This window comes from Cebus imitator, unplaced genomic scaffold, assembly GCF_001604975.1.
Source record: "Cebus imitator isolate Cc_AM_T3 unplaced genomic scaffold, Cebus_imitator-1.0 Scaffold125, whole genome shotgun sequence".
NCBI classification, from domain to species: domain Eukaryota; kingdom Metazoa; phylum Chordata; class Mammalia; order Primates; family Cebidae; genus Cebus; species Cebus imitator.
The window spans coordinates 3,826,278-3,853,384 of NW_016107440.1; the positions used below are offsets into that span (position 1 = coordinate 3,826,278).

The 27,107-nt window shown below is 40.2% G+C and overlaps 1 protein-coding gene, 3 long non-coding RNA genes and 1 other non-coding gene across 10 annotated transcripts in view; 2 read left to right on the forward strand and 3 right to left on the reverse strand.

Moving 5' to 3' along the window:
- LOC119472963 overlaps positions 1–16,579 on the forward strand; it is a 56,212-nt gene extending 39,633 nt beyond the window's left edge. The window contains exons 2-5 of one of the 3 annotated variants that reach the window (XR_005202130.1): positions 3,281–3,342; positions 3,463–3,638; positions 12,541–12,544; positions 16,569–16,579. Coding sequence is in view for 1 of the 3 variants with exons in the window: in XM_037742695.1 (XP_037598623.1) it covers positions 3,281–3,342; positions 3,463–3,594; positions 9,865–9,921 (251 nt within the window). In the remaining 2 variants the exon portion in view is untranslated. Of the gene's footprint in view, positions 1–3,280; positions 3,343–3,462; positions 3,639–6,754; positions 6,910–9,864; positions 10,636–12,540; positions 12,545–16,568 lie in introns of those variants that run through there. The other 2 variants (XM_037742695.1, XR_005202131.1) reach the window with 2 other exon arrangements.
- The window catches only part of LOC108312495, a 37,165-nt gene continuing 10,064 nt past the window's right edge, over positions 7–27,107 (reverse strand). Inside the window, exons 2-5 of one of the 4 annotated variants that reach the window (XR_005202133.1) lie at positions 11,910–11,998; positions 8,942–9,011; positions 6,449–6,567; positions 7–478 (exon numbers count right to left, since the gene is read on the reverse strand). This is a non-coding gene — a long non-coding RNA (uncharacterized LOC108312495). Of the gene's footprint in view, positions 479–2,733; positions 3,072–6,140; positions 6,568–8,941; positions 9,012–11,909; positions 12,362–27,107 lie in introns of those variants that run through there. The other 3 variants (XR_005202134.1, XR_001828665.2, XR_005202132.1) reach the window with 3 other exon arrangements.
- Positions 18,651–27,107, reverse strand: part of LOC119472964 — a 17,998-nt gene continuing 9,541 nt past the window's right edge. Inside the window, exons 2-3 of the long non-coding RNA XR_005202135.1 lie at positions 21,386–21,392; positions 18,651–18,662 (exon numbers count right to left, since the gene is read on the reverse strand). This is a non-coding gene — a long non-coding RNA (uncharacterized LOC119472964). The remainder of the gene's footprint in view (positions 18,663–21,385; positions 21,393–27,107) is intronic.
- Positions 21,391–27,107, forward strand: part of LOC108312497 — an 8,725-nt gene continuing 3,008 nt past the window's right edge. The window contains exon 1 of the long non-coding RNA XR_001828667.2: positions 21,391–22,414. This is a non-coding gene — a long non-coding RNA (uncharacterized LOC108312497). The remainder of the gene's footprint in view (positions 22,415–27,107) is intronic.
- Positions 25,947–26,052, reverse strand: LOC119472979. The gene has a single exon (XR_005202148.1). It is a non-coding gene; the product is annotated as a U6 spliceosomal RNA (small nuclear RNA).

The window sequence follows — 27,107 nt, forward strand, 5'->3', positions numbered from 1 at the left end:
AAAAAAAAAAAAAAAAAAAATCATCAAATTTTTATTAGTATAAAGTTAGGTCTAAAAGTTTTATTTGCAAAGATTACCATGGGGGAGTAATCTCTAGACATTTTTGCCTTCTTGGCTTATTTTGTAAGATGGAGAACTGGATCAGGAAAACAAGCTGAGCTTGAATTCACACTGCCATTTTTCAGAGGACCAGGAATTCAGAACTTGAAAGAATTGGAGTTCTTTCCTTAATTACACTTTGGAGTTTTGCCCTCGGGACCAAGAAATGAATGTGAATTCCTTTTCCCTAGGAGTCCAGTCTAATGCTAGACATACATGGTAATAAGCACAGGCAGTATGACAGAAATCGGTGGTGTGAAGGTGAAGTGAAGAGACCCGTAATTCATGGTTGATGTTTTCCACTGAGGGGGCCAGCATGGGTTTTATGCAGAATGGAGGACATTTGAGATTTCATTTTGGGGTAATAGGAGACTGTAACCTAGGATGGGAAAAAAAGAAATTACAAAGCAATGCTACGTTCAGGTTGGAAACTTTGAATTTGTACTGATGCTAATTATGGTTTTTCTCCTAGTAGTATTTACCGCCCCTATTGAGGGGTGGAAAACGAAACTAGTGTATTTACTCAAAATAGGTGATTTGAAGGCAAATGGGACTCAGCAAAATAGTGCTTTATAATCAGACCCAGTTGTCAGGATAAGACTGCTAGAGACTCATTACTTTTCACATTAAAATGTGAAATTAATCATTAAAACCTTAAGTACATAAGTACACATGGAGGTTTTTGGCCAGGCGTGGTGGCTCATTTCTGTAATCCAAGCACTTTGGGAGGCTGAGGTGGGTGGATCACTTGAAGTCAGGAGTTCAAGATCAGCCTGTTTACCAACAGGGTGAAGCTAGTCTCTCCTGAAAATAGAAATTAGCCCAGTGTCTTGGCTCATTGTAATCCCAGCTACTTGGGAGGCCGAGGCAGGAGGATCACTTGAACCCAGCAGACGAGAGGTTATAGTGAGCCAGGATCATGCCACGGCACTCCAGCCTGGGAGCCAGAGCAAGACCCAGTCTCAAAAAACAAAACAAAAACCCCCCACAAACATACCTGGTATGTTTCAGAGTGTTGCATCTACTCTCTTTGTCCAAGCTCAAATTGTCCCTTTTTGCCTGCGGTCCAACTTGTGCTTGGCGCTTGGGCCTTGTAACAATCCTGTTTATGCTTAGTTTCCTTGTTGTACAGTGTGACACAATGTTCTTGGCTTATCTTGCATATTTCCTGCCCAGCCACTTTTCCAAGAAGAATGTGAATGTTTAAAACAAAAAGTTTCAGTGCTCCAGTTGCCCCCCAAACCAGCTTAATCAGAATCCCTGGTGGGGATAGGGCCCGGATACAGGTAGGGTCCCCAGAGTGGAGTGCAGTGGTGGGATATCAGCTTGTTGCAACCTCTGCCTCCTGGGTTCAAATGATTCTCCTGCCTCAGCCTCCTGAGTAGCTGGGACTACAGTTGGCGAGCCACCACTCTCAGCTAATTTTGTATTTTTAGTAGAAACAGGGTTTTCCCATGTTGGCCAGGCTGATCTCCAACTCCTGAACTCAAGTGACCTGCCTGCCTTGGCCTCCCAAAGTGCTGGGATTACAGGCGTGAACCATCACACCCTGCCAGGATACAGTATTTTTTGAAAAGCATGGCCAGCTTTGGATGGAAACCACTTGAGGAGAGTATGCTGCCTTATCGGGCTCTGTAAACACCTTATTTCTGCACAAGGCTGGGACTTTGAGTGGAGTCCTTGGCTAAAGCTCTCATTGCTACATGGTGACCTTTCTTCCTCTCCTGCTTAAAGCTTGTGTTTCAGAATTTTGACCCAAATGCATCTGTGTTGAAAGCCAGGCTTGGTCTGTCATCCCAGGACTCTGTGTCGGTCCATTTCCTTGCCTGTATGTTGAGTTGGGGTTCATCTTCATGCCTCTGGGAAATAAGTTATTTGATAGCTTGCTTAGAGTCTCTCGGTACTTTCCCTTACCCTTAGAATGAATACCAAATATGTGGCCTGCAGTATAGACGGTGCACAGCTTTCAGTGTAGACTGCTCAGACCCCCTCTTGGTTCCTGGAGTCTGCCATGCTTCCTTCTACCACCAGGCCTTTGCACATGCTGCTGTCTGCTGGGAATGCCTTGCCTTTCCCCATTACTTACTTCTTCTCTACTCATCTTTCAGGCACCAGCGTGACTGTGTTCCTCAGGGGAGTTTGGTACACCAGATCAGCCCCCATGTGTTAACTTTGTCTCATTGGTAATATTTCTCTACCTTCAAGACACATATCAAGCTCCAGAAGTTGCAGTTTTGCATTTGTTTGTGTGATCATTTGATACATGTCTCTCTGGAGTCTGAGTCTTTGGGGCTCACGTCCTGTCTCCACCACTTTTAGCTGTGGGACCTTGAATAAATCATGTCATCCCTGGTCCCCAGTTTCTTTGAACTGTAAAACAGGGATGATACAATACTTTCACCTACCTTGTGAGGTGGGGATGAAGATTAAATAGGGTAATCTGTGTAAAGCACTCAGAACAGAGCTCCCTATTAATGGTAGAGAATCTTGGTAGATATTACTGATGATTACTGCAGTGGACCACAAGCTCCATACAGGCTGGGGTCATTTCTGTTTGTTAGATTTGTATGCAGGGTGCTTAGCACATGGATGGTGCTCAGGAAATATTTGTTAGATGAAGGAAGTGGAGATAATAGTAATACCATGTTTATAGAATTCCTTGAGGATATAAAATAATGCAAGTATATAAGTTCTTGGTAGCATGTCTAGCTCATAGTAGGAGGTCAATAAATGTTCAATGCCCAAATGAGGAAAATGGGGACAATAGTAATACCAGCCTATGAGGTTGTTGTGGGGATCCAAGGTAACCCTGTAGTACCTTGTAGAGGACCTATCACATAGTAGGTGCTCAGAAAATATTCGTCAAATGAATGAAAGTGAGGATGATGGTAACACCAGCTCCTAGAGTTGCTGCAGGATAGAGGATAAGGCAGGTCGATAGCTTGTTGTATTGTGGTTGCGCCTGGTGGACACTGTGGAGTGAAACAAGAGGAGCTGCTATGAGCTTCTTTCTCTTGGGGCTGAGAGAATCCTTTTGGGGTTCAGAATGGTATGGCACAGACACTGGTCCTCTTGAAGGAAGAATGGGCAGCTGACTACTCCTTGCCAAGCTCTGACCTGGATGAAAAGTTGAATCGTTCCTTTCCCTCTTCCTCCCTAACCTGTTCGTTCTTTCCACTAGAATCCCTGCCCAGAATCCAGCGCCTCCTTCCTGTCCAGGATCCCCTTCTGGTGGATCACAGGGTAAGGTCGGGCACCCGAGACCTCAGGGAGGTGGTGAGGAATGAATGAATGAATGAATGAACGAACGAACGAACATGCTGAGCTCCCCTTTTGAGTTCTCTCTTTTTTGCTCTTCTGCAGAGTTGTCTTGAATCTGCCTGTGCCGGCCATGTGGTCTCAGAGACACCAACTCTGTCCTGCAAGTTTACCACCTTGAATGTGATAAACACAAGAGCCATGAGCAGCTTCAGTCTCTGCAGAAGGCTTGGCTGGGTAAGCCATACACTGGACTGCTCTTGCTTTAGCTTCAGATTTGGGTATTTATTTGTTTATTTTTCTTGCCTAGACATGTTGAACCTGACAGATTTGGGTTTTTAAAATATTAACTATTATTGACATTGTTCCCCTCCCATCACCCACTCCTTAAAAAATAATACTGTCTCACCATAGGAAACATGGGTTAAAAAAAAATATGTGCAGATCAGTAGTAAGGAAACCCCAGAGGCAACCACTGTCACCATGTTAGTACGCCTCCTTCTGGTCTTCTCTTCTTTTTGAGATGGAGTCTCACTCTGTCTCCCAGGCTGGAGTGCAGTGGCACAATTGCAGCTCACTACAACCTCTGCCTCCTGGGTTCAAGCGGTTCTCCTGCTTCAGTTTCCCTGGTAGCTAGGATTACAGGCCTGTACCATCAAGCTATTTGTAGTAGATACGGGGTTTCGCCATGTTGGCCAGGCCTGTCTTGAACTCCTGACCTTAGGTGATCCACCCACATCAGCCTCCCAAAGTGCTGTGATCACAGGTGTGAGCCACCATGCTCAGCCACCTTGTGGTTTTCTTTTTGTACATCTTTTTCTGCGCATTGTCAACATCTTGGGGATTATTTGAAGAATCTTTCTTTTACCCTAATATGCACCATCTTTTTGGTTTGTTGGAGACAGGCTTTCTCTCTATCACTGAGGCTGGAGTGCAGTGGCACAATCGTAGCTCACTGCAGTCTTGATCTACCAGGGCTCCTGCCTCAGCCTCCTGAGTAGGTGGGACTGTAGGCATGCTTCATCATGCCCAAAAGATTTTTGTATTTTTTGCAGAGATGGGGTTTGACCATGTTGCTCAGGCTGGTCTCTAACTCCTGAGCTCAAGTGATTCTTCCGCCTCGGCCTCCCAGAGTGCTGGAATCATAGGAATGAGCCACCATGCCCAGTCTCATTCTTCTTTTTATGAACTTTTCACAAACATCTTTTTAAAAGATTAGATGTTTTAAAAAATTTCTTCAAATGACTACTAAAGAGCGTCACTGGGACAGTTGATGTAATTTGTATATGACTGTAGGACACCAGATGCATACTAATAACATTCATTCTTGTTTTAAAAAATTGTGCTCCAGTTACCTAAGAGCATATTCTGCATTGTAAGGGAAAACCCCCAGTTTTTTGAGGGTAAAGGTATGTAGAGTGCACATCTTACCTTTTTTTTTTATCGAGACAGAGTCTTGTTCTGTTGTCCAGGCTGGAGTGCAGTGGCGTTATCTGCATCCTCTGCCTCCTGGGTTTAAGCAGTTCTCCTGTCTCTAAGCAGTTTTCCTGTCTCAGCCTCCTGAGTAGCTGGGATTATAGGCATGCACTACCATGCCTGGCTAATTTTTGTATTTTTAGTAGAGATGGGTTTCACCATGCTGACCAGGCTGGTCTCAAACTTCTGACCTCAGGTGATCCACCCACCTACACATCCCAAGGTGCTGGGAATACAGGTCTGAGCCACTGTGCTAGGCCTTTAACTGTCTGAATGGTTTAGAAAAAGATGATGTGTTTGCATGCGTGTGTGTGTATGTGTGAATGGACAGAGACAGAATGTTACTATAAATTAATAGTTGTGAGTTGAGTGAATACTTAGTATGCTTTGAGTAACTTTTCTATAAGTTTGAAATTATTTTAAAACAAAAATGAAAGTGTTTAACTTTTTATTATAAAACTGTTCAGTTGGCCGAGTGTGGTGGCTCACACCTGTAATGTTAGCACTTTGGGAGGCTAAGGTGGGTGGATTACCTACCAGAGGTCAGGAGTTTGAGACCAGCTTGGCCCATGTGGTGAAACCCTGTCTCCACTAAAAATACAAAAATTGGCCAGGTATGGTGGTAGGTACCTGTAATCCCAGCTACTTGGGAGGGTGAGGCAGGAGAATTACTTGAAACCAAGAGGCGGCAATTACAGTAAGCCAAGATTGCACCACTGTACTCCATCCTGGCTACAGTCACATAGAAAGACTAATATAATAAAACTCAGAAGCTTATCACCCAGATTTCACGATTGCTAATGCTTTGTCATGTCAGCCTTCCCTCCCCGCAACCTGCAACCTGTTTTTTTTGGGGGGGTCTGGCTCTGTTGCCCAGGCTGGAGTGCAATAACACGATAATGGCTCCCTACAGCCTCAAGCATTCCTCCCACCTCAGCCTCCTGAGTAGCTGCAACTACAGGTGTGAGCCATGATAACTGGGTAATGTTTTTTATTTTTACTTTTTGTGGAGATAGTCACCCAGTGTTGCCCAGGCTGGTTTTGAACTCCTGAGCTCACCAAGTCCTCCCACCTTGGCTTCCTGAAGTGCTAGGATTATAGGCATGAGCTACTGGTCCTGGGCCATATTAGTTTTTTTTAATGTAAAATTTTAAAAAGTTGGCGGGGCATGGTGGCTCATGGCTATAATCCCAACACTTTGTAAGGCCAAGGTGGGAGGATTGCTTGAGTCCAGCAGCTGAAGATCAGCTTGGGCAATGTAGGGAGACTATGTCTCTACAAAAAAAAAAAAAAATTAATTAGCCAATCATAATAGCTCTCACCTGAAGTCCCAGCTACTCAGGAGTCTGAGGTGGAAGGATCACTTTAGGCCAGGAGCTGGAGGCTGCAGGGAGCCATGATCATGCCACTGTACTCCATCCTGGGTGACACACTGAGACCCTGTCACCAAATAAAGGAATGTGGCTGAGCATGGTGGCTCATGCCTGTAATCCCAGCATTTTCGGAGATCAAGGGGGACAGACTGAGCTCAGAAGTTTGAGACCAGCCTGGGCAACACGGTGAAACCCCATCTCTACTAAAATACAAAAACTTAGCCAGGTGTGGTGGTGTGTACCTGTAGTCCGAGACTTGGGAGGCTGAGGCAGGAGAATTGCTCAAACTCAGGAGCAAAGGTTGCAGTGTGGTAAGAACACAGTACTGCACTACAACCTCCATGACAAAGTGAAACTCCATCTAAAAAAAAAATAAAAGAATGATAAAAAATAGTGAATTAGAGCCCTCTTTATATTTTCCTCCTAAATCATCTTTTTTTCCCTAAATCTTTTGCATACAGCCATCCAAAAAGCCATTTTTCCTTTATGATCCAACAGAATGAGCTGTAATAACCTTGTAAGATGTGCAAATGTCTATCCACATTCAGACATCCTCAGCTGTGTGGCTCCTTTCATTCGCAAACAACAACAAAAAAAGCTAGAGGCATCATGCTTCCTGACCTCAAACTATACTACAAGGCCACAGTAATCAAAACAGCATGGTACTGATAGCAAAACAGAGATATAGACCAATGGAATAAAAGAGAGGCCTCAGAAGCAATGCCACACATCCACAACTATCTGATCTTTGACAAACATGACAAAAACAAGCAATGGGGAAAGGATTCCCTATTTAGTAAATGGTGTCAGGAAAACTGGCTAGCCATCTGCAGAAAGCTGAAACTACATCCCTCCTTACACCTTATACACAAATAAACTCCAGATGGATTAAAGATTTAAACGTAAGACCTAACACCATAAAAACCCTAAAAGAAAACCTAGGCAAAACCATTCAGGACATAGGCATAGGCAAGAACGTCATGACTAAAGCACCGAAAGCAATGGTAACAAAAGCCAAAATAAACAAGTGGGATCTAATTAAACGTAACAGCTTCTGCACAGCAAAAGAAACAATGATTACAGTGAACCAGCAATCAACAGAATGGGAAAAAAAATTTGCAATCTACCCATCTGACAAATGGCTAATACCCAGAATCTAGAAAGAAATTAAACAAATTTACAAGAAAAAAACCCTATCAAAAAGTGGGCAAAGTATATGAACAGACACTTCTCAAAAGAAGACATTTATGCAGCCAACAAACATTAAAAAAAGCTCATCATCACTGGTCAATAGAGAAATGCAAATCAAAATCACACTGAGATACCACCTCATGCTAGTTAGAATGGTGATCATTAAAAAATCAGGAGACAACAGATGCTGGAGAGGATGTGGAGAAACAGGAACGCATTTACACTGTTGGCAGCAGTGTAAATTAGTTCAGCCACTGTGGAACACAGTGTGGCAATTCCTCAAGGTACAGAACTAGAAATACCATTTGACCCAGCTATCCCATTACTGAGTATATACCCAAAGGATTATAAATCATTCTGTTATAAAGACACATGCACACATATGATTATTGCAGCACTGTACGATAGCAAAGACTTGGAACCAACCTAATGCCCATCAATGATAGACTGGATAAAGAATATGTGGCACATATACAGCATGGAATACTGTGCAGCCATAAGAAAGGATGAATTCATGTCCTTTGCAGGGACATGGATGACACTGGAAACGATCATTCTCAGAAAACTGACATGAGAACAGAAAACCAAACACTGCCTGTTCTCACTCACTCATAAGTGGGTGTTGAACAATAAGAACACAGGGAAGAGAACATCACACACCACGGCCTGTCAGGAGGAGTGGGGGATAAGGGAGGGAAAGCAGGGGGTGGAGGGATTGGGGAGGGATAACATTAGGAGAAATACCTAATGCAGATGACGGGATGGATGCAGCAAACCACCATAGCACACGTATACCTATGTAACAGACCTGCACGCTCTGCATATGTACCCCAGAACTTGGTATAATTTTTAATAATAAATCAGACGCAGCTTTGTTATGCTGCCCAGGTAGTTCTCAAACTCCTGGTCTCATGCACCCTCAAACTCCCAAATAGCTGGAACTATAGGTGTATATCACCACACCCAGCTATTTTTTCTACAATTTTTAATATTTTAGTCTCACTACAGAACCAATAATATAAGCAGAGGAACAGTCTCTCCTACCAAGTTTATAATACCCAAATAATAAATGTCCAAGAAAAACAGCTGTGTGCTATTTGTTGTACAGTTTTCAACTAAAAGGTGCCATGGAGATCCATGATTACCACAAGTAATTTTATCCACTGAAGATTTATACTGGCAAAAATACAGATGTTGCACTAGTATGATTTGAAAGTCAAAGTATTAATATTTATCTAATTAAACCTTAACCAAATTTCATATTTTCTCTATTGCAGAAAGCATTTCCTAATGTGATTTTTCTGTTGCTATGTATGTTTCAGTTCATTTTTCTTCAGCCTCAACTCTGCTACAGTACTTACCAATCTTTTGTTAGTTACCAATGTTAAATAAATTTTTCCAATCAACTAGCCATATGTCTATGGTGTTCTCTGACCAACTTTCCATAACCATCATAAAACAATAATAGTTAAGCCACTGCTAAATTTTAAAAGTAAATCCTATGCGAAAGTTGACAGAGAAAATTTTACAAGAGACCACTTTACCTTGGTAGTAAGTCAAGTCTTCATCATCTGGTTTAGGGCATGAATCCACACACAGTTCGTGAAAAATGTTCTAGAGCAAAAATAAAAATGAGGAAGCTGATTTTTTTCTTACAAAATTTTTAACTGCCAGTTCATGTTCAGCTTCCCCCTCCAAAAAACAAAAACAAAATCTGGGACAAGGTCAGCCATCTGTATATTAAATACCATTTCTTGATAATTAAAATATGGTGTCTGTTCTAAAAACAGATTTTGGTTACCTATTTCTGCCTCCAGCTGTCTAAATCTATAAAATATTCAATCAAAACTGACCTTGAGCTCCACAACAAATAGTGACAGCCAATATATTGGCAGAGCTTGACAATAATTTACCTTCACAAATTATCTGTCCTGAAGCAGAACATGAAACCCAATTAATGGATGACATAACTTTTGTCACCTAAACTGGAAGGAACGTTATGACCTAAAACAAGATAGGAAGATCCTCTGTCTCTTGTCCATTGTCTATTTCTGGTTAAAAGACTAATCTGTGTCACTTCAAAATGGCAGTCTTGTTTCCGCAGCATGAAAACCACTTAAGAAGGTCCCAATGATTTCCTTTGTCCCAAAAGAGTACAGAGAATCCCCTGCTATATTTGAAATGTGTGAGAGCTAAATATACAAAAGTCTAATAAGGTGTATTTTCTTACTGAGGATACTCTTCCCAGGAAGATTAAAACATTAACAATAATAAAAATCCAATTATTTTCACCCTATAGGTCCTACCTTATTCAGGTCCACATAAACTAGTAAGCCCTTAAAAACCTTCATAGGCACTCAGATATCCATGGAGAGAGACTGCTGGAAAAACAGAATCCTGGCAGTTGTACCTCCGTTTCCCTGAGTACTATCTAAATATCTTTCTTCCTATGGGTTCCCACTTCCAGATTCCACTTATGCAGGGCTCCATGGCAGTTTCCAATCTTCAAATCTTCAGTCTTTGAAAGCACTGAAAGGATGCCCTCAAATGACCAGGAGTGGGAGCGCTCTATGTCCCTGCTCCTGATAACAACCTAACTGGAGTCTCTACCATCTACCAGCACAGACACACCTCCAACTCCCCAGCTGAACTTCATGACTGATTTGACAGCCAATGATGCCCCTGACCCAGCCTACATGGATATTGGAAGGACATCAGTGAACTGGGAAAAGAGGCAGAGATGAGACACCTGCCCTGGGCCACAGATCTATGTAGTTCATATCAAGAGTAAACACTGAATTGCAACAGTCTTGATAGGAAAGAAAAAACTTTTATATTTCATAATCAGTGCAGTATTCTTAGAAAATGACAATTTTGGTATTCACAGAATAAGTTTTACAGTATGGCTGCTTCTAAAATTAGCTAAGTTTGGCATGTCATCTTACTCTGTAAATGACTTTTATAAAACAGCTATCATATCAAAGAACTGGCTGACCCACCCCCCCCCAAAAAAAAATTAGCCAAAATGCAACTTAATTATATCGTATTCACTCATGTCAATGAAACTTCTTGCTCTGAGGCCTGACAGTTATGAACAGAAGTGACCTGCTGTGGTTTACCCCAATTCTAGCACTCCCTCCTGCCTCCAGTACTGTCCACAGCAATAACCGCTTTTGCTAGACTGGACATATGCCCAAGGAACTGGAAGTGAGGTGTCTCAAGCTTCCTTGGTTTTAACTCCAAAGTCTCCCAACACACTTTTTTTCTTCCCCCCTCCTTGCCCTTTCACAATCCCTCTTCCTTTGCAAAGTAATCTTTAGATCTGTCATCCTGATGCTTCTCTTCCTAATTGCTTTTTATGGATAATTGCCACCACTTTTTTCATCTGTATTCAGCAGTAGTATACACCAATAATTTCTGTTTTCATCTCATTCTGCTTCCTCTGTGGCTAGAATCCTACATCAGAAATAAAAGATTAATGCCTTCCCTTGATTCTGTTATGGTTTTAAATTGCTATCCAATGGTTCTTTTTCAGATTTCTGTAAAGGAAGGCTATTTCTTTGTTATTCAGTGCTGTGTCCAAGGAACAGCACCAACACCACCTGAGTACTCCTGAGGCAGAATTCCACACGTGCTTAATGACAATGTCCATTTTCCAGAAGCTCTTCAACTAATTCATGAAAATTTGGATGCCCTATTCTATACTAATGTGCTTCCACATTTACCTTAATTACCCATCTGGAACTTAGCCTCAATTTCTTCCCTATTAAGTCCCTGAATTTAATTCTGCATTATAAGCCATAATGTTTCCAATAAACTTTTAATCAGGCCATACCTCTAACTTCCTCTCCATAAATCACATGACACTATTCAATTATGTTAATCTGGCCTATATGATACTATCCGATGAAGTTATAACATTTTGTATAAAACTAAAGTATTGCCATACATGGCTGACCATTTATGGTGATATTCATCTGTGGTAGAAAAAACAGGTCTGTGTGGTGAGGTGCCTCAATCCTTAATGCCTCTCTAATAGTGAGAATGACAGCAAGAGCAGGAAGATGTTACTCTAATTCTCTGACACATTTTGGCGCTGGAAGCTGACATTACCTTCTTTCCTATTTCTATCACCCTGCTCTTCCCTCTTCTACATACCAATCTGACTTTACTGCCCTCCTTTACATACACCCGCATACTATTTCTTCATTTATTCCATGTACACTCTGCCCTCCTCATTCTTTCTCGTTCCTCTTCCCTCTTTCCTGACTTGCCGCAGATCTTGGAGTATCTTAAAATGGGAACTAATAATTCAGCTCCTTTAGTGGTACTCTAATAGACTCAACTGCTGACCCCTGATTAGATATACAACTTATTACCATTTTGCTTCTCTTTTACTTATTATACATTTAATATAACACTTTCTTTAGCTATTTCAACATATTAGTGCTCATATATTTTTTTAAAGAAACATTTCATCAAATGACTTTTTAAATAAAATAGTATTCTTACCTTCTCCTTTTACATTGACTATACTGTTTTGTTTTGTTTTTTCCATTGGAAGGTCTCGGTAAATGTTCTGACACTTTCTTGGGGACACACTGTTGAGGCAATATAAAGCATGAGTTTCTGTTTAAAAAATTATAATGAGTTGCATGAAGACTTTTTTTTTTTTAATCAATTTTCTTTCTTTTTTTGAAACAGGGCCTCACTCTGTCACCAAGGGCTGGAATGCAGTGGCATGATTATGGCTCACTGCAATCTCAACTTCCCGACCCCAGGCAATCTTCCCACCTCAACTTCCTGAGCAGCTGGAACTTCAGCTGTCTATCATAATGCTAGGCTACTTTATTATTTTTGTAGAGACAAGGTCTCACTATATTGCCCAGGCTGGTCTCAAACTCCTGGTGGTGTTTTTTTGTTATTTGTCTTTTTTTCTTTTTTGGGGGCAGGGGACAGAGTCTCACTCTGTCACCAGGCTGGAATGCAGTGGCATGATCTCAGCTAACTGCAACCTCTGCCTCCTAGGTTCAAGCCATTCTCCAGCCTTAGCCTCCTAACTGGGACTACAGGCGTACGCCACCACACCCAGCTGATTTTTTTCTGTATTTTAGTAGAGGCAGGGTTTCACCATGTTGGCCAGGATGGTCTCGATCTCTTGACCTCATGATCCACCCACCTCGGCCTCCCAAAATGCTGTGATTACAGGCATGAGCCACCGCGCCCGGCCCAAACTCCTGGTCTTAAGTAATCCTTTCGCTTCTGCCTCCCAAAGTGTTGAGATAACCAATGTGCACCACCACACCCAGCACTAATCAATTGACTTAAATAAATCTCAGTTTACCCAAGCTTGTGGCTCACTCTTAGAATCCCAGCCCTTTGCAAAAGCAACGTAGGGGGATTGCTTGAGTTTGGAGTTCAAGACGAGCTTGGGCAACATCATGAGAACCTATTTCTACAAAAAAATAAAAAACAAAAAACAAAATGAGTTAGGCTTTGTGGTATGTGCCTGTAGTCCCAGCTATTTGGGAGGCTGATGTGGGAGGATTACTTGAGCCTGGAAGGTGGAGACTGTAGCGAGCCAAGATCATGCCACTGTACTCCAGCCTAGGCAACAGAGGAAGACTCTGTCTCCCCAAAATTTCAATTTAGTATTTTAAAACTAATTTGGCTTTAAAAATAAGAGAAACATGTACTGAAAACCAAAGCATTCCAGTAGAGAATGTCATCTACACTGTCTAGATCAGGTTCATCTGTTATCTTCATATGTCCATTGGCTTGCTTATCCAAGCATGGCAGCCCAAAGAAAACATAGTCACAGAGAAAATATTAGCATGTGCATATTTCAGTCAGGAACTAGCTTCAAAGTACCTAACTCTACTTTGCAATCTCCACCAAAAATAAGAATACATTTTAAAAATATATATTGGCAGGCAACCGTGGTGGCTCACACCTGTAATCCCAGCACTTTGGGAGGCTAAGGTGGGCGTATCACAAGATCAAGAGATTGAGACCATTCTGGCCAACATAGTCAAACCCTGTCTCCACTAAAAATGCAAACATTAGCAAAGCATGGTGGCAAACACCTGTAATTTCAGTTACTAGGGAGTCTAAGGCAGGAGAATTGCTTGAACCCTGGGGGCGGAGGTTGTGGTGAGCTGAGATCATGCCACTGCACTCCAGCCTGGGTGACAGAGCGAGACTCACTCTCAAAAAAAAGGCTTTATAGGCACTCAGATATCCAAGGAGAGAGGGTGCTGGAAAAACAGTACTGGTAGTTGTACCTCTATTTCCCTAAGTACTATCTAAATATCTTTATTCCTATGGGCGTCCAGATTCTACTTGTGCAGGGCTCCACGGCAGTCTCCAATCTTCAAATCTTCAATCTATGAAAGCACAGATTCCTGAAAGGATGACCTCAGATGAGCAGGAGCAGCTCTCTACATCCCTGCTCCTGAATAACAAGCTAACTGGAGTCTCCATCAACTGCCCCAGCATAGACACACCTCCAGTTAACCAACTGAACTTCATGACTGATTGGCCAGTCAGTCATGCCCCTGACCCAGCCTACATGAACATTGGCAGGCCATCAGTGAATTATGAAGAGCAGCAGAGGTGAGGAGGCACCTGCCCTGGGCTACAGATCTATGCAGTTCAACAATCTCCAGCCCCTAGTACCCAAGAAGTTCTAAGCCACCCCTCTGTAAGTCAGAATGGAAGCACATGATACCACATTTCTATCTGCTGTAGAAACTCTTCCCCATGTCTCAAAATGCTTTAGCATCTTTCAGTAAAAATCTTCAAGTTTGTCAGTTATTGATAAAAAAAAAAAAGCAGCAACCTGTTTAAGTCTCCCTTGAACCCTCTATTTTTTGTGCCTTTGTAAATTCCAACATCTTGTATTCTTCTTCTTTGTAATTTATCTTTATTAAACTTGTCATAAACTCCAATATTCTGATCTCTTACTGAAGAATCCATATTCCTATCCAATCCAGTGTTGTTTCTCTTCAAACCTGGCCTTCCCCTGCTCATTCCATTCTTGGCCATTTCCATTGGGTTTACCAGTTAATTTCATTCTCGTTTTATTTACTGGGTGCACCAGACTCACTCCCCTTTGTATCGTCGTCATCATCATCACCATCATCGTCATCTGAGACACAGTCTTGCTCTGTCACCAGGCTAGAGGGCAATGGCACGATCTTGGATCACTGCAACCTCCGCCTCGTGTGTACAGCAATTATCCAGTCTCAGCCTCCCAAGAGGCTGGGACTACAGGCGCCCACCACCACGCCCAACTAATTTGTTTTTTATTTTTAGTAGACTAATTTTCACCTTTTGGCCAGGATGGTCTGGATCTCTTGACCCCATAATCTGCCTGCCTCAGCCTCTCAAAGTGCTGGGATTACAGGTGTTGGCCACCATGGCACGACTGTAATCCCAGCTATTTTGGAGGCTGAGGCAGGAGAATCACTAGAACCCAGGTAGTAGAGGTTGCAGTGAGCCAAGACTGTGCCACTGCACTCAAGCCTGGGCAAAAGAGCAAGACTCTGTCAACAACAACAACAAAACGCCCATAAAAAATTTTTTTTTTTTTTTTTGGAGACGGAGTTTCGCTCATGTTACCCAGGCTGGAGTGCAATGGCGCGATCTCGGCCCACCACAACCTCCACCTCCTAGGTTCAGGCAATTCTCCTGCCTCAGCCTCCTGAGTAGCTGGGATTACAGGCATGCACCACCATGCCCAGCTAATTTTTTGTATTTCTAGTAGAGACAGGGTTTCACCATGTTGACCAGGATGGTCTCGATCTCTTGACCTCGTGATCCACCCACCTCGGCCTCCCAAAGTGCTGGGATTACAGGCTTGAGCCACCGCGCCCAGCGGAGGAAACATCTTTTTATTTATTTGTTTGTTTATTTTATTTATTTATTTATTTATTTATTTTTTGAGACGGAGTTTCACTCTTGTTACCCAGGCTGGAGTGCAATGGCGCGATCTCGGCTCACCGCAACCTCCGCCTCCAGGGTTCAGGCAATTCTCCTGCCCCAGCCTCCTTAGTAGCTGGGATTACAGGCACGTGCCACCATGCCCAGCTAATGTTTCATATTTTTAGTAGAGACGGGGTTTCACCATGTTGACCAGGATGGTCTCGATCTCTTGACCTCGTGATCCACCCGCCTGGCCTCCCAAAGTGCTGGGATTAGAAGCGTGAGCCACCGCGCCCGGCGCATAGAATTTTTAAAAAAAGGGTGAGTACTGGGCTTTAAAACAAGTTTAAATCTAATTTCTGCCACTTCCTATGTCCAAAAAGAAAACTATCCTAATCTATTCGAGTCTCAGGTTCTCTATCTAGAGAAACACTTGACCAGAATGTTTAACACAGGTTGAAGTACTAGAGGTTATTTTAATTAGTCCTTTGATTCCTTAAAATTCTGAAATTCTTCATGCTTTTGATTGTCTATAGGAAAATTGGGGATACATAGCCAGCAGGATTTGAAAAAATAATAGAACAAAAGAAACACCAAAAGCAGAAAAGATCACTTTAAAACATCAAGAGAAGGTGTTGGAAATGTCATGGAAAAAGAAATAAAGACTGAAAAGTATTGTGGAAGTAGGCAGAAATACTAGCCTAAAGGGAAAACCAAACTAGGAAAACCAAACTTTGGAAAACCAAACTTCCAAACTAGGAAGTCAAATAATTTCTCTCTAAGACTTGTCTAATCTTGCTTTTGTAAGATTTACAATTCTATGGCCAAACCTTTACAATGCCCTAAAGCCTTTGATGGTAAAGATAAGATACTGGTTACCACTGAAACTGTCAAATTTATTAGGACAATCTCTTAGACCAACCTCATTTCTAACAATAACCTTAAATGAGAGTTAACATACAACTAGATTTGACTGTATTCATTAATCTGATTCTAACATATATTTTGATCCAATTGCTGCACAGATCTTTATCCATCTATGCTGAGGAACAAAAGAAAGATCTGGAAGCCAGGCAGGCTGATGGTTTAACTGTGAGTCAGCTACTTTGTTAACTATGGGATCATTAGACAATTAATCAACCTCTCTAAACCACAGTTGCCTATTTAATAAACAGTAGGTTATAAGAACACAGATGTTGTGATGGATTTATGAGATAAATGCATAGCACATAATAACGTGGTTAGCCCAGAATACAACACTCAACAGATATTAGTTTCTTCCATCTGTATTTCCTTAGTCAATATAATTTTTAAAATCTGTAAAATCCTACTCGACTGCAGATGCATCAGAACTCCCAGAATCTATTAAAGGAAAAGGTGAAATGCACTGTAAATCTATAATAAATACATAGAATATTAAAAACATAAGAAGGCACAGTCATGCATGCCTGCAATCTCAACTACTTGGGAGACTGAGGCAGGAGGATCACTTGAGAAACCCAGAACTTTGAGACCAGTTTGGGAAACATAGCAAGACGCTACCTTCATAAAAACAATTATGCACCCTTGTGTGCATGTTTTAGACCATTGTTCTTTAAAGTATAGGACTCATGCTTTGTTCCAAAGCATTCCTTTGGGAGCATACCTGAGATCTTATTAGAATTAATATAAATTATACCTACTGGTATGTGATTAGTGCAGTAAGAACTCTTACTGTCCTTACTTTGTATTTATTAAATGCAAAGAATGCATTTATCAAAATTTGGTTATCTACAAGTGAACTGCAGTATACAAGTCATCTAAGACAAACCATATGAGACTAAAAATGGTATTGTTATCAGGTGTGATGACTTACCAGTGTCAAACAGCATGATTTCTGAACCAAAATATGAAGGACAGTTAAAACAGAGTATACAGTAATTCCCTTATCCACAACATGTGTGGATAAGACAGACTTGCCATGTTTTTCTCTGCTCTCACATCACAGAAACAATCATCAACAATGAAGGCTTCCATGACCAAACGTGTAAGAGAGGTTTTCCCTACCAACAAACAAGCAATCATTCCTGCAGACAACACAAGCTGGGTGTCCTCTAATTCACTTCTCATACTCTATCTGCAGATAGCATCAGATTCCACAGGTAAAGGGCTCAGTCCCATGAGACTGCCCCCCTACATCAGCCCTAAGTCTGAAACTCCAGAACTTCTGACCAACCAGCTTCAATTTGGGGTTCAATTGAGGTTCCCAGGACTCCTTCTTTGGGTTAAATTGAATAGCTGGAATGGCTCAAAGTACTCAGGGAAACATTTACCAGTTTGCTATGAATAACATTACAAAAGGTACAGATGAGATGCATAGTGCAAAGTGTAGGGGAAGTGGGACAAAGATTACATGCCCTCCCAGGACACATCATCCTTCAGGAACCTCAATGTATTCAGCAAACTGGAAGCTTTCTAAGCCCAGTCCCTCTGGGTCTTTATGAAAGCTTCAATACATATGCACCGATTAAGTAAATCACTGGTCATTGGTGACTGAAAACATTCAGGCTTTCTCTTTGCCCCAGAGTCTGCAGAGTGAGACAGGAGATCTCAACCTCTAAACTGTCTTCATGGTAATGACCAGTTGCCATCCTGAATCTATGTAGGGGTTTCCAGCCATCAATAATTAGCATACAAAAAGACATCAGTTTGGAATTTCTAACGATTTAAAGAATTGTACACCAAGAAATGAGTCACCGTCCAAACACAGATTTTACATCTGCAGTTTTGATTTCTGTGGTTACAGCTAATAGTCAACTGTATTCCAAAAATATCACATGGAAAACTTCAGAAATAAACACGTCATAAGTTTTAGTATGCCATTCTGAGAAGTGCAATGAAACATTGAGCCTCTCCATCCAGACCAGGATGTGAATTATCTCTATGTTTGGTACATCCACACTGCTTATGCTGTTCACCCATTAGTCATCAACACGGTCTCCTTCTCTTGCTGGCCATCAACATCATTAAGGCCTGGAGATCCAGGGTCACTCACAGCTCATAATCTTTTTTCTGACTTAGATTCAGGGGTTGCATAGTGGCCTAACACTGCATTACAATGCCTATCTCATTCACCTCACTGCTTCTCATTACACAGGCATTGTATCACTTCACATCATCACAGGAAAAATGGTGAGAACCACAACAATATATTTTATTATGAGTAACTGTTGTTAATTTCTTACTGTGCCTAATTTATAAAGTAAATGCTATCATAGATATATATGTGTAGAAAAAACAGTATGTGATTCAGTACTATTTATGGTTTCAGGCATTTACTGGGAGTCGTGAATGTATCTCCTACATTTAAGGGGGAACTACTTGACTTATTTTGTTGAACATAACACAGCCTCCCTAGCTCTGCAGTTAAAACTGTTCAGGTTAGGATAAAATGACTTATCACCAGAAGCAAGCAAAACATAGGAATTAGACCAGAAACAAGGATCCTTGCAAAAACTTTCCAACTGCCAGTGGAGAAGAGCTCAAGAGAGATCAACGTGTTAAGCTGGCTAATACTCTTCTGGGGAAGGTGCTGGGTGGTTTACTTAGTTGTAGCTATATGCTCAGCTCTATGTATAACAAGGTCCAAATTCACCTGCCATTTTACCTCCCACAGAAAGAACCACTGGAAAGATCACTCCTTTAAGAGCTTATCTACTCCGAATCACACCGCACATTCAGAGAGAAGCTTAAGAAACACTGGGGAGGTGTGGCAGGCTGCCAGGCAGTACTATCTGATGTGGAAAATATATAGAAAGAAAATATCAATGCCCCTTTGCTACCAGAATGTGCCAATGCTTTCCCCTCTCCCAAGAGAAAAAAAATTATTTTTTAACCTCATATAAAGCAAAATTGTGTGATTTCTTCGCCATCCCTCATGACAAAGAATTTAGTCATAGGTGAGTCATGTCATCATAATACAGATTGTTTTCAAACTCATCCCTGTAGGGCTGATGGCCCACAGGGTCGTGGGGTGTCCCTTATGCTGTGCTGAGGCACAGGATCTGAGAAATAGAGACAGGACACAGAAGTACAAGGAAAATGCAGTTAGGCTCAGGGAGCCACACCACCTATGAGTGGAGTCATGTGAGGCCCTGAATGTCCAGAAGCGTGAGCATTTATTGTGTATAGGTTAGGGGGCAGGGCAAGGAGTGAAGTCATCTTTAAGGATAGTGATAGGGTCATGAGCAATAGACAAGGGGTCCACCCCGATTAGGTCACCTAGACTGGGAGATGGACAGTGCACAGCAAGGGGTCCATTCCCACTAGGTCATCGAGGCAAGGGCCATGTGCAGTAAGGGGTCCACCCCCATTATGTCACTGAGGCATGGAGGTGGGCCGTGCGCACTGAAGAGGGTGCAGTGTGCAATACCTCTAACTATAGGCAAGCTACTAAGAACATTTATAGGAGGATGCTTTAAGTCATAGCAGTGACAGAGCTGTCAGTGTCTACGCTACCTGCTGGCAGCTTACAATGAGTTCTATAGGGGAATGGTTTTTGAGCAGCACAGTATCAAGAGCTGATAAAGTCCACAGTCACCAAGGTGCAGCTGTCGGTCTGAGGGCAGCCTTCCACAAGAACTGAAGCAAGGTCCTACAACTCCTGTATCAGGAAGAGTGGCTCTTGCCCCAGGCCTGCCATACAGTGGGTATCTTTATGATACTGAATGCTGCCCCCTGGGCCATGGATTCCTGTCCTGGTGTAATTGTTTTTCCCTTAAATCATGCTCTGCACTGTGTCTGCTCTAGACATTCTTTCGATTATAAGCTGCTTATTCCTTAATTCATGCTCTGTACTGTGTCTACTCTAGGCATTCCTCCAATTATAAACTAAGATATAGGCACTTCATATATATATGTATATATGCTTCCATATATATATATATATATATATATATGGAAACAACTGAGTGGTAAGATGTTCTTTATGCACTCATTCTATGAACTAATAGTATATATTATATACAGAGGATTGTATAAAGGGAAATAACTGAGTTGTAACACTATAAGTGAGATATTCCCCAAGCCCTAATTCTATCGATTAATATATGATTATATAAAGGATTACATAAAAGGAAATAACTGAATAGTAACACTATAAACTGAGATATTCTCTAGGTCTTAATTGTGCCAGGATTCTGCTTAGCTTTTCTTCCACGGTACCTATATGGGAGGTTATCCACAATCCCTCAAAGGAAAAGGATCAGTGAGGCGCGTGGGTATTTACCTATAGCATTCACTGCCTGGTCTTATTTCCAACTGAAAGTACGTATGGAAGACTTTGTGATTTCAGTTTTATAAAGTACAACCTCTTGAACTTGTTCCCTTCCAAGGAACAGAGTGTCTATCTGAACACACCCCATAAACCAAGATGCTCCAGTTTGTGCTGTGTGTTAATGCATGGTGTCATTTTCCTCAACTGTTTCCATTATGTGGCAAATATCTACACAAATCATGTTTTCTAAATATGTAAAGCACATAACATCAGATCTTATGATTAAAAATATCAGAAGAAAAACAAAAGGACAAAGTATATCTTAACCGACATTACCACAGAACTTTAATTTTTTAACTAGTCAAAAATATATCCACTGTATTATTTCAACTATCTGACTCTTCTGAAAAAAGTAAAACTACGAAGACAGAAAAGATCAGTGGCTGGAATTGCTAGGAAGAAAGGGAGATGAACAGGCACAGTATTGAGAATTTTTAGGTCAGTGAAACTGTTCTATCATATTAAAATAACAGACGCATGTCATTTTACATTTGTCCAAATTCACAGAACGTACAGTATTAAGAATGAAACCTGATGTCAACTATGAACTTTGAATGATTATAATGTGTCAATGTAGGTTCATCAGTTGTAACAAATGTACCACTTTGGTGGAAAATACCAATAATGGGAAAAGCCATGCATGTGTGGGAGACATGGGAAATAATGAGAAATCCCTGTACCTTCCTCTAAATTTTGCTGTGAACTAAAACTGCTCTAAGAAATAAAGGTATTGATCTAAAAAAGATACTCACTGTCTATGCATCCCAGGATTTCCAGAACAAAAACTAAATTGAAAAATAAAATATATTAGCTGAACCTGTTATTATGACATATTTAAGCAAGACATGGTGACCTCCAAAATTGGAGATCATTAAAGACCAAAGTAATAGCATGTAGGCATTATTTCTCAAATTGAAGTATAAAAAACATGTAAAACAAATAAATTTAATTGCATGCTAAGGTAAGAAAATATCGATAAAATTATTATTTTATCTTATTTTATAATTCTAAACAGATTATTCATGTAGTGAAAATAAAAGACAATTTTTATTCTAATTTTAACTCAGAAATTATTAGGCTTCTTTAACAATTTTGCTGAAAGGCTAAAGAGATAAGGAGGACAGATTGTAATTACCTAACACTGCTGTGGTAACTTAGAAATACCTGTTAGTCACCAGAACTCAAAAAAGTAACCAGCACTGCAACTAAGAATGGATCATACAAGAGAAACTAGTACCAAGTTACCTTATATTATTTGCTGTTAAAATGACATTTTAAAACAACACCAAAAATTAAGTTGGGGCTAAAACATTTGTGCAGAAAAGATTTCATATAGCAGGCAAAAAGACTGACATCCTTAGAAAGGCCCACATACAAGGCTGGCCCCTTGGCGGGTGTTTAGGAAATTGAAATTGAGAGGGTTCCACCGTTCCCTGAGAAGAATGGCTCACTGTGTCTAAAGTGTTTATAGAAACAAAGTGGTTACTCTGAACAGGTGCTTTGCTTCTGGGAGTCTGGAATTTGGGTACATATGAGGGAGAATAACGTCCATTTAAAAAACTTGGGTACTGAGTCTCTAATGAGATTCTGGTACAGGTAGACATCACTGCACAAGTGTTGCCAAAATATGGGGCTGGGAGAATTAAGCAGATCCTGGGAACTCCACAGGAGAGAACTCCTGGAAACTTGTGCCCTGGTTTCCTCCAGACTTGACCACATGCACCTTTTGCCTCTAATTTTGCCTGTACCCTTTCATTGTAATAAACTAAAGATCTGAGTATGATTATTTTCTGAGTCCTGTGAAACCTTCTAGTGAATCACCAAACCTGGGGGTGGTCTTGGAAACCCTTGACACAAATGCATCATATAAGATTTTTATTAAGTTGATATATGTGACTGTCATCAGATGGTTATTTCACAGAATAACTTTCCCTAATCTTTTTCTTTTATTTTCTTTTTTCTCCTTGATATTTGACTTGGAGATTCTTGTATATCTGTATCTAATTGAATAAAGCCATAAAAGGAATAAATAAAACAATTATTTCAGAAAATAATGTGAAATAAGCAGCAATTCTAGTTTAACCAGAATAAAATAGAGAAGATTGATGATTGACAGTATGTTCTACAATATGAATGCTCCTTAAAAAACAAACCAAAAAAATGACAAGGTAGTCAATTTTCTGCAACTCAACTGGGGCTTAATTTCTTTTTATAACAATTGTGCAGGCCAGGTGCAGTAGCTCCAAACCTGTAAAATCCCAGCATTTTGGGAGGCTGATGCAGGATTACTTGAGCTCAGAAGTTCCAGACCAGCCTGGGCAATATAGTGAGACCTCATGTAAGAAAAGACATACACACATACATACATACATACATACATATCTTAAAAGGAAAAATAGCTAAGCATGGTGGTGTATGCCTGCAGTTCCAGCTACTTGGGAGGCCGAGGTGAAAGGATCATTTAAGACCAGGAAGCAGAAGTTGCAGGGAGCCAGGACTGCACCACTACACTCAAGTACTGGCAACAGAGGGAGACACTGTCTCAAAAATAAACAGATAAACAAATCAATCAATCAATAATTGTGTATCCAGCTAGATGTAACCACACATGACTATGGCCACAGCTCCTCAGGAGAATGAGGTAGGAGGACTGATTAAGCCCAGAAGTTCAAGGCTACAGTGAGCTGTAACTGTACCACTGAATAGACACTGTATTCTAGCCTGGGCAACATAAAGAGACCCCATTTCTTATAATAATAATAATAATTAAGTAAGTAAGTAAGTAACTTGTATAACTGGAGAACTTGTCATTCAAGTAACTTGTATACCTGGAGAAAAACATATGACCACTGAGTAAAGTACAACAGTCTACTACTGATCATAGAGCTCCTTTTACTTGCTTCTAATCTGTTTATTTCTTATAAAACTAGAAACATGGTTCATCCATTAAAGGCAATTAATCACAGAACAAGTCAAAAAGTTAAAAGAACTGCATCCAAGGTGTAGTATGTGTTATCTGCTGCTCCCTGCAAATAGTGGATTTGGTCATAAAGAATCAGCAGGACTTTGAACTTATTAGTATGTACATATGCACGGGCAAGAGCACGTGTGTATATGTGCATGTGCATGTGTGTGTGTGTGTGTGTATGACAGATAAAACCATTTTGCTTATGTAAGAACATGTAACATGTACTTCTCACAAAGAAATTGTTTTTCTGTCTTCTGCACTCAGTAGGTATCTCCAATTTGTATGAGTTCAATTTTACAGTTCTTATTGCCATTTACTTATGGTAGAAGAAAGGGATTGTTGATTTCCCAGTTCTAAACATAGTTACTTTCTTAGTGACACAAATTAATACATAATACAGCTCACCATTCAACAACAAGGGTTTGAACTGCAGGGGTTTACTTATATGCAGATTTTCTTCTGCCTCTGAAATCAATAGACAGATGAAGACCTTTGTGAGAATCCACTTATGTTTTATGAAAAGTCAATATATTTTTTTTCTGATGATTTTCCAACAGCTTCATTTCTCTAGCTTACTTTGTTGTAAGAACACAGTATATAATAATGCAGCACAAATAAAATAGGTTTTAATAGACTGTTTTTGTTATCAGGAAGGCTTCCAGTCAATGGTGGGTTATTAGTAGCTAAGATGGGGAAATTAAAGGTTATATTCAGATTTTCAACTGCACAGAGATTAGAGTCCCTAACCCCCACATTATTCATAGGTCAACTATATTTATTTACCAAATACTATAGCAAGTTCAATTTGTTATAATGTGACTATAGAGAAAACATACAACATACTAACTTAACAATCTTTTTTCTTATTTATGCAAAAAAATTACATAGAATTTTAAGGATTGTAATTAAGTAAATGATTTTTTTCAGACAATACTGTTTCAGATTATAAATTAGATACAACTACCTTCTTAAATAACTGTGAATTCCAAACTAAAGTTAAATTTTGAAAGTTAGTTTACATATATGTATATACACAAATATACTTACAATTTACACATATTTTTAAACTGGTCTTTTTCCATTAAAACTACCTTAATCTTACATCTTACTTTCTTTTTTATCAAGAGTAGGGCCAACATGATAAATGAAACATTTACTATCAGAAGTCTTACTTGCATTGAAGTATCTTCTTTTTATGTTCCAAAATTTGGTGTCAAATTCTATGTATAAAAAAGTAATAAATAAAACTGCTATTTTAATACTAATATAAAAAATGTTTACCAAACATATTAAATTCTTAAACCCTTTCAGGCAATATCAGCGCTAATACCAGAACTTTTTTTTGTCCCATACACTTCAAAATTTTAAGCTTTAAAAGTTTATTAGCCTTTTAATTAAATTTTTTAAAAGGTAAGTACTCATAAATGGAGGGAGCACAGCTCAAGAAATTAACTATAGTTAGCTGAACATCGTGCAAAGTGTCCTGCTCTAAGAACAAGCCCTTGCTCTGTAACCAATAGGTATTTGTGTTCAGATGAGTTGCTTCTCTTATTCTCCACGGTTTCTTCTAAAAAATAGTAATTTTGCTACCTTACTTCACTAGGTTGTTAGGAAGATGTAATGAGATTATATGCTTAAATGTTCAGAGAAATAGTAAAGCAGTGGACTAACTTATTCTTGAACTTTACTGCTGAAACTATTTTGGAGTCCCAAATAAAGCTTGATGTATGATTTTCCATACCTTCTAATATTCAAATGTTGCAGTTTTCATAAAACGTTACTAAGTGCTAATTTTGTTTATTAGTTGTATTTATTGTGGCTTGTAATTCAGGGCATTTTAGCTAATTCATAACTTATAACTAAATCTATATGTAAATATATTATCTCATTAAAATAGATAACATAATTGTCCCCTATTACTGAGCTCATCAATCACACCAAGAGCAGAAAATTAACAGATGTCAAAACCTGGCTCGGACAACCACCACTCCTTCTCTACCTCCTCAAACTCTGAGCCGGCACATCTGTGCCAGGATGCTCGATCTCCATGGTCCTCTCCAACTAACATACAAGAAAAAAACCCTGCTTTTATTGTTTTTCAGGTTTATGAAGGAAATGCAAGTTGACATTTTCCCATTTCCAAGACATGTACTAACAACATATTTGCATTTACCACCCCATATGTTACTCAGCTCTGTTCTCATTTCATAGATCACTGTACATCAATAGTTTTATAGTGATAATCATAATTTTAATATCAGGTATCTCCTGTTTTGACTTGACTCATACTGCTTCCTTGGAGCTGGTCAAAAAATAGTCAAATGACCTTCCAGGGGCAATGCAAAATATGGAATGCTTTATGAATCTGTATGCCATCCTTAGGCAGCAGCCATGCTTATGCTTGCTTATCTATTGATCCAATTTTAAAGTATATGCTGCTGAAGCAAGTACAAAGCCCTGTTTTATACATGGACAGTCATCAGTCATAGATGAAGTTTACCTCTGTTAAATCCAACTCACCTGCTTGAGATTCAGAGAATTTTGCTGAATGGCTTCCTGTGAGGTAGAACTTTAAAATATATTTAAAACTTGAGGTAGATATGCAAGTAGCCTGGGAGATTTTTATTATTGTAGAAATGGATTACTTGAGGGGCCAACTGCAAGTTGGTTTCCACTGCTCTGTGGAAAGACAACATGGAACCTTTTGCTATCTAACCAAAGCTGCTGCACAGGATATAAAAAAGCCTCAAGATACAAATTTGATAGGAAAAGGGAAAGGGAACTCTAATCTCTTCCTGTAACATTATTTGAACATCTCTGACTGGTGGGAACAATCTCAACTAATATTTGTTAGAGAAAAGACCAACAGGGGTCTCAAAGGCTAACTTACCATGAAAGCCTAAGCTAAGTCTAGCTAAGATGTGGGCTCCAAATAATGTTTTTAGTGTAGGGGAAGCATCAATCTGCTCACCATTTGTGTGGGTAAAGCTAGGAGGCCTGGCTCCCAGAGCAAGGTGCTGGGAACAATGGCTGAGCATAAGTACATAAACTAGTAAACACCGTAGCTTTGAACTCTATATATGAATCACCATGAAAACTGAGGGGTCTGAATCAGTGAATGCATCCTGGTGGCAAAAGTCAATCATTATCAGATTGCAGGACCAGTTACAATGGCAACAATACAGCAAGTGAATCCATGGAAACAACAGAAAAATTAGAATGGCCTCTTTTCCCTCTTCTGACTTGTAAAGCAAGATTGCCTTCCTTGGACTTAGAAAACACCTTAGCTTCTTGGAAAATTCTAAGAAGGAAGACATAGGAGATAGCCCCAGGGGACAATACAAGATTTTCTGCTAAATTGAACATTTCAAGACCCAATAACTCATTAGAAAAGTCAGGCCAGGCATGGTGGCTAGCACTTTGAGAGGCAGAGGCAGGAGGATTACTTATACTCAGGAGTTCAAGACCAGCCTAGGCAACATAGTGAGACCTTGCCTCTACA